Raw genomic sequence first — 7,772 nt, 5'->3', positions numbered from 1 at the left:
CTACTACTTTGTTTTTTACAATTGTACATGATTCATCACTTCATTCTATGGCTCGAGTTTTGCTAGTCTTGTCATCTAGGAAGATACCTTAATTTATTCCCTTTCTGGTTGTCTAGTTATTTTATATATAAAATTTTTTCTCCCTTCTCTACCAAGTCATAACCACTTCCTGATTCTCTAGGGGTTTCTTCTGCTATTTGTCTAAAGATTTCTTTACTTATTTGAAAGCAGACTTAGAGAGAGAGAGTCAGAAGAAGACACAGAAAGAGAGAGTGATCTTCCATCTGCTGCTTCACTCCACAGATGGCTCAGATGGCTGGAGCTGGGCTGCTCCTAAGTCAGGAGCCAGGAGCTTCTTCTAGGTTTCCCATGTGGGTGCAGGGGACCAAGGATTTGGGCCATCCTCTGCTGCTTTCGCAGGCACATTAGCAGGGTCCAGGATCTGAAGTGGAGCAGCTGGGACTATAATTGGCACCCATTTGGGATGCTGGCATTGGTGGTGGCACTTTATTTGCTATATCACAGCAAGGGCCCCTTATTTTCCTTCTTACACCCACTCAACACTTCTGTTACGTTTTGGGTTTGGATTTTTGGAAGTAAGACTGCCATTTTGTTTTCATTTCAGGGGCCCTGAGATCCCCCCCCCTTTTTTTAAGATTTATTAATTCCTTTGAAAGTCTCTAAGTTACACACAGAGAGAAGGAGAGGCAGAGAGAGAGAGAGTCTTCCATCTGCTGGTTCACTCCCCAATTGGCTGTAATGGCCTGAGTTGGGCTGATCTGAGGCCAGGAGCCAGGCACTTCTTCCCAGTCTCCCACATGGGTACAGGGGCCCAAGGACTTGGGCCATCTTCTACTGCTTTCCCAGGCCATAGCAGAGAGCAGGACTGGAAGTAGAGCAGCCAAGACTCACACCCACGCCCATATGGATCGCTGGTACTGCAGGCAATGAATTTACCCACTATGCCACAGCACTGGTCCCTGATATATCCCTTTTCTGACTCAGCCCTCACCAGGGTTTGCTTAAACTTTGCTTCCAGTGAACTAGAACAGGAGATAGTCTCTAAGTAATCATAGTATTTGTCTGGAAGTTAAGATGTTCAATCTAAGAAAATGTAGCAGGACATAAATGCAAAAGACAGATCAAGCTATGCACATTCATGAAACACAAACTGGGCATTTTATTGAAACAGTGAAATTTGTTTTGAACATGCTTGTATTGAATTTTTATAGTCACTTAGGAGTCTTCTTTATCCTGGAAGTGAAACAAGAAAATATTATTACAAATTGCTCAGAAACACATTTGTGGGATATAGGTAAATCATAGGAACCTAAGAGAGCCTTCAGAACTCACAAAGCAAGCTTAGTAAAATCAGTTTGTAATCCATATTCATGAAAGTCACATTAAGGGACAGAATGTCTTCCAGGACAAAAACAAAACAAAACAAAACAAACAAACAAACAAAAAAAACGAAAGAGCACGTTGTGACAAAAGCTAATTAATTACCAGGTAGTATTTATTAAAATTTATTTGAAAGAGTAGAGGGAGATTGGGAGAGAAGAGAGGAGGGAAGAGAGTGAGAGAACGAGAGTGAGAGAGAGAGCGAGAGTGTGAGAGGAAGAGCGATCTTCCATCTGCTTGTTCACTCCCCAAATGCCAGCAATATCTGGGATTATGCCAGAAGACTGGAACTCAATCATCCAGCTGAGTGACAAGGATTCAAATACTTGAGCCATCCATTGCTGTCTCCTAAGGTGTTTATTAGCAGGAAGCTGGATCACAACTGGAGGTGGGACTCAAACTCAGACACTTCAATATGAGATGTGAGTGTCTCAAAGTGGTGTCTTAATCACTGTTCATGCCCAACCCATTCCACAGTAGTCTTATCTCTAAAGTTAAAACATGGCTTCAGAATTAACAATGGTTGTTATTTCTGGGGGTAGAATTCATTTCCAGTGTTCTATAGCAAGGATGCATTGCTTTTGTAATTAAAATATTTAATGGCATTTTCATAGGGCAATTATCATATAAATATGGCAATCACTGCAATGAAAAATGGAGCAATATTCTTATAATGTTGACAGTTGTCCTAATTTCTATCAGAAAGAGCAGAACAGTACTATAAGTTATCATGCATTTGTATGATTGACTATCATGTAATCAATAAAATGACAATGTAGGTCTACATTAATATAGAAAAACTTCAAAGATATGCTGATAAGTGAAACAAAAGCAAGTTCAGAAACACGCAATGTGAGCTCATTTTCACTTGGTACATTATGTCTATATTTGGAGAAAAATGCAAGGTATACTAACAAGCAAAAAATAAAGCAGAGCACTGCTTAAGAGACAGAGCAAGCCTCAGATTGAGAGCCAGGTGTGTTAGGAATGTTGGAATTTTCAGACCAGTATTTAAAGGAATCATGAGAAGTGTGCCATGGAGCGCCAAACGTAAAAAGCCAGTTCCAATCCTGGCTGCTGTATTTCTGATATAGCTCCCCACTAATGTGCCTGGGAAAGCAGTGGAAAATGACATAAGTCCTTGGATCCAAGCACCGACACAGGAGACCCGAAGAAGCTCCTAAGTCCTGGCTTCAGCCTGGCCAAGCTGGGTTATTGTGGCCATTTTGGGAGTGAACCAGCAGATGGAAATTCATATTCTCTTTCTCTCTCTTCCTCCTTCACCCCTCCCTCCTTCACACCTTCTCTCTCTTTCTCTGACTGTGCCTTTCAAATAAATAAAAATAAATCTCAAGTTTCTGTATGCCAAGGTGAGGAAATTACCCAAAGATTATTAAATAAATTTTAAAAATCATACATCAAAGAAGGGACTACAACCCAAAGTATGTAAGAAACTTAAACTACTCAATAACAAGAAAATAAACAATCCAAATAGACAAAAGTACCCAACTTGACATTTGTCGAGAAGACATGCAAATGGCCAACAGATACATGAAATAAAAAACTCAACAGTTTTAATCAGGGAATGCAAACTGAAACCATAATGAGATTATTACCTCTCACCTGTTAGAATAGCTCTTATGAAGAAGATGTAACAAGCACCAGTTATGGTTTGGACAAAAGGAAGCCCTTGCACGCTGTTGGCAGAAATAAGTTAGTCTAGTCATTTTGAAATCTAGTATGGTGGTTCCTCAAAAAATGAAAAGTAGAATTACCCTAGGATGAGCAATCCCACTTCTGGATACATATCAACCGGAACTGAAATCAATGCATTGGAGAGATGTCTGTACTTCCCTGCAACATTTTCACAGTACTCAAGATCTGAAAACAACTTAATGTCCAGTAGTAGATGAACGGGTAAAGAATAGGTGGTATACATGCATAATGGCATACTATTTAGCTTTTAAAAATAAAGGAGTTCTGTCATTTGCAACAACATGAATGTATCTAGAAGACACTCTGCCAAGTAAAACAAGTCAAGAACATAGAGACAGATAGTACATGATCTCACTTATACATGGAACCCAGAGAGTTGAATTCATAACGGTAGAGCAGATTGATGATGACCAGAGACTGAAGCAAGGGAGTTCTCAGGAAGAAGGGACATGTTTGTCAAAGGGTACAAAGTTTTCTTTAGACAGGAGGAGTAATTCCTAGGATTCTCTTGTACAACATAATTGTCAGAGTTACTGTAGCATATGTCACAAAATTGTGAATTTTGTCAAAGATTTATTCATTCATTTGAAAGGTAGAGTGATCAGGGGAGATTGAGCGATCTTCTACCCAGTGATTCACTTCCCAAATGCTTGCAATAGCTGAAGATTGGCCAGGACAAAGCCAGAAGCCCAGAACTCCATCTGGGCCTCTGAAGGGTGTGAACTGGGACTCATGCACATGGTCCATCATGCACTACCTTCCCTGGCACATCAGTGGGAAATTGGATCTGACGTGGTATAGCCAGATCGCAAACCCACCTTTTGATAGGATGTGGGCAATCCCAAGCTTAATGTGCTGTGCCACATTGCCTACCATGAAAGAGTAGATTTTAAGTTTCTATACCACAAAGAAATGATGTGTCTGTGGATGCATGTGATACTTAGCCTGATTTGATCATTCTCCAATATATGCATATATTGAACAATCATATTGTACTGCATAAGTATATACAGCTACTATTTTCAAGAGAAATGTGAAATAATTAAATGTATTATTAATGTTTTGCATTGTCAGCTAGATACTGTCAACTACATGGTAGACACAGTGCTGGCTAAAAATAAAGCTTTAAGAAGGAGAAGGAGAGAAAACAACAATATCACTATACAGTGATGTTTTAGTGACAAATTTACTTTTTGGGTTTTTTTGACAGGTAGAGTTATAGACAGAGAGACAGAGAGAAAGGTCTTCCTTCTGTTGGTTCATCCCCCAAATGGCCACTATGGCCGGTGCTCCGCCGATCTGAAGCCAAGAGCCAAGTGCTTCTTTCTGGTCTCCCATGTGGGTCCAGGGCCCAAGGACTTGGGCCATCCTCCACTGCCCTCCCAGGCCACAGCAGAGAGCTGGACTGGAAGAGGAGCAACCGGGACTAGAACCCGGCATCCATTTGGGATGCCGTCACTGCAGGCAGTGGATTAACCAAGTGAGCCACAGCACTGGTCCCGATAAATTTGCTTTTAACATTTATTTACTTTCATCTGTTTGAAAGGTAGAGAGAGAGAGAGAGACAGACAGACAGACAGACAGACTGATTTAGTACTCCAGTGCCCACAACCACCTAAGGCTGGGTCAGGCTTAAATCAGGAGCTGGGAACTCAATGTTGTTCTCCCACATGGGTGGCGAGGACCCAGATACTTGAGCCATCAGCACCTGCTGCCTCCCAGGATGTGCATTAGCAGGAGTCTGAATTGGAACTCCAGATGCAGCTCAAACCCAGTGACCACCATTTGGGATGGGGGCGTCCCTAGCAGTTTCTTAATTACTGTGCCAAAGGCCTGTAGTTTTTCTTCTTTTTCCGTGCTTATATTTTATTTATTTTCCTGAAAGTCGTTTGTTAAAACATACCTAGTGTATATTCTGAAAAAAGGAATTTCATTTTAGCAAAACAAAATAATTTCAGTTATTTAAGGAAAGTAAAAAAGGACATGGAGTGGCAGACGGGTCAGCATGAGAACAAGACAGGGTCAGGGAGTTGTCTCGGGTTGTCCACAACCGGCATGCAGGGCCAGGGTGCATGTCAGGTACATCCTTGCAGCAGAGACAAATCGAAATCGTGATCTTAAGTCCCAGTCATATTGATGTCCCATGATTAGTATCTGCCCTGATTCTGTACTCACCAGCCAACTTTCTAGTTTATAATTTGTATCTGAAGTAGCTTTTTAAAGTAGAAGGCAAATGTTCTAACAAGTCAATGCAAACATCTGAAAATTAAGATTATCATATACTTAGTTTCAATAATGCAAAGCCCCAGCTAAGACCTGCATAGAGAAGTAAAGGATTTTGATGTAGCATACTATGTGCCAGCTGTGAGTTTTCAACAAAGATTTAATGATAAAATTCCAAGAGCCAAAGAGTCACAGAGACACAGGCTGAGTGAAAAGAGAAATGGCAGACAGTCATTCTCAGAGCCCTGATCTCACCCTATTTGATAAGATTTTCCTGATTCAATTCAGCATTGAAACTCTGCAGTTGACAGTCTGTTTCATGTGTCTGTGATGTGGTACAGGAACATATCTGAAATTCTGCTTCCCCTTAACTTCTGCATCTAAAATGCCTGACCCTGGGAGTTGGCATTGCAGTACGGTGGGTTAAGCTGACTCTTGAGATGCCTGGTTGGTTGGTTGGTTTTACATTTTTCAGAAATGAAATCCTCATGTCTGTGACACACCAAACTCTTACTTTTGGCAACTGCCTGGTGCCACAGGAGAAAGGTTAGGGAAACGAAAGCCAGATGATGAAAAACCTACTTTCCAGGGTGCTCCCAAGCCTTACCGTGTTTTAATGGACGTGAGAGATTTCCTGAAGGTAGACTGGATGTCTAACTCGAGCAGCCTTGGAATGTCTGGATATCCACCCAACTGGTCCCAGGGTATATTTGTTGGTGTCTTCTCTGTTATTGGGTAGCTTGAATCGCATATATCAGTTTTCCAGATGGCATCCATCTGGTCATCTTGGTGTCTGCAGAGTCAGAGAAGCGTTAAGTGAAAGTGCGTGGTTGGGCTGTGCCAATGGACATTCAAAATGTCTGAGTCTTACTCTCCCCTCAGTGCTTCACCACTGCCTCATCCTGTTTTGCCCTCCCCTTGCACTGACAAGCATCGGCTATGCCCACTACGACAGACAGGTGGATGAAAAACTAGAACTTTCTGAAAAAATGGTTAACAAGGCTGAATTTCCATGACTTCACCTAGAAATCCATATTAAAATACCTTCTTAGCATTATGAAGTACAGCAGACGTGGGTGTTTTCTGCTCCCTTCCCAGAGCTCCTCCGGGAGTTAATGCTTCTAAGCTTTTTTATTATACATTCTTAATGTAATTTATTTCTTAATGAGGAAGAATGCATTCCCCCTTTGTGTTTTTAGAAAGGAACTCAAGACCAATAAATCAACCTTTTGGTAAATTAGTTCAGAGAATTAATACTCCCTTCGACTCTCCCCTGCACCGTATCATAGTGGTGAGGAAGACGAGGATCTTGGATGGAAAAACTACTTTAGGTTTTGCTCATCATCTGAACACGTCAGTCTTTCCACCACATACCTAATATTCTTGACAGGTTGCATATCCTCTTCTGCTGGTGGCTGTTGGAATGTCTGCTGTTGGAATGTCTGTTGTTGGAATGTCTGTTGAACAAATTCTCTAGAGGAAGGTATCTCCTTTTTATGGATGTGCAAAGGAATTGGTCGACTAAGATTCAATTTATATGTCTCTTGGAGCTATAAAAAGTTAAATCAGAAAGAGGATGTCATAAAAAGAAAGGAGCAGACTCTTTAGGGAGGTCTTCTGAACTGGCCCTACTCTAACTCCAGCTCCTTCTTTACCCTGCACTTGCAAGTCTTCCTCCTCGTCAAACTCCTCTCCTACATGCGCAATTTCAGAGAGGGAATCTATGGCAAATCAAAACTTGGGTCCCAGTTAAGCTCCAGTCTTGGTCCTAATTGTGAAACTTTGTGTTAGTTGCTTATTTATCTACACCTGTTTATCTTTATTTCTAAAATGGGAATAACAGGAGTATGGACATTGTATAAGGCAGCATATGTGAAATATAAATTGTGATGCACTATGCAAACCTAAGATAGCCAGCATTTACTGAATACTCACTGAATGGTGGACACTGAGCCTGGCACTTCCCACGTCAGCTCATTTGGAATTTACAACTACCTGAGAGTTGGGAATTTTTATTTGTGTCTTACATATGGAGGAGCTAAGGAAAACTTCAGTTTGGGGGCATGTATTATGGTGCAGCTTATTTTTTTAAAAAGATTTATTTATTTATTTGAAAGTTGGAGTTACACAGAGAGAGAAGGAGAGGCAGAGTTAGAGAGAGAGAGGTCTTCCATCCACTGGTTCACTCCCCAGTTGTCCACATCAGCCAGAGCTGTGTTGTTCCGAAGCCAGGAACCAAGAGATTTTTCAAGGTCTCCCACGTGGATACAGGGGACCAAGGACTGGGGCCATCTCTGCTGCTTTCCCAGGCCATAGTAGAGAGCAGGATTGGAAATGGAGCACCAGGATTTGACCTTGCACCCATATGGAATGCCATCACGATAGGCAGCAGCTTTACTCACTAAGCCACAGCGCCCGCCCCTGTGATGCAG

At 41.6% G+C, this 7,772-nt stretch overlaps 1 protein-coding gene across 1 annotated transcript in view; it reads right to left on the bottom strand.

Moving 5' to 3' along the window:
- Window positions 1-1,156: 1,156 nt before the first annotated feature.
- Window positions 1,157-7,772, bottom strand: part of LOC100358353 (protein FAM186A) — a 16,572-nt gene continuing 9,956 nt past the window's right edge. Inside the window, exons 4-6 of the mRNA XM_070048516.1 lie at window positions 6,715-6,890; window positions 5,948-6,133; window positions 1,157-1,254 (exon numbers count right to left, since the gene is read on the bottom strand). Of these exons, the coding sequence (XP_069904617.1) occupies window positions 1,233-1,254; window positions 5,948-6,133; window positions 6,715-6,890 (384 nt within the window). The 3' untranslated portion in view covers window positions 1,157-1,232. The remainder of the gene's footprint in view (window positions 1,255-5,947; window positions 6,134-6,714; window positions 6,891-7,772) is intronic.

Source organism: Oryctolagus cuniculus, chromosome 9 (genome assembly GCF_964237555.1).
Source record: "Oryctolagus cuniculus chromosome 9, mOryCun1.1, whole genome shotgun sequence".
Taxonomy (NCBI): domain Eukaryota; kingdom Metazoa; phylum Chordata; class Mammalia; order Lagomorpha; family Leporidae; genus Oryctolagus; species Oryctolagus cuniculus.
Note: the sequence above shows the minus strand (reverse complement) of the source record. Positions and strands in the feature narration are given on the sequence as shown.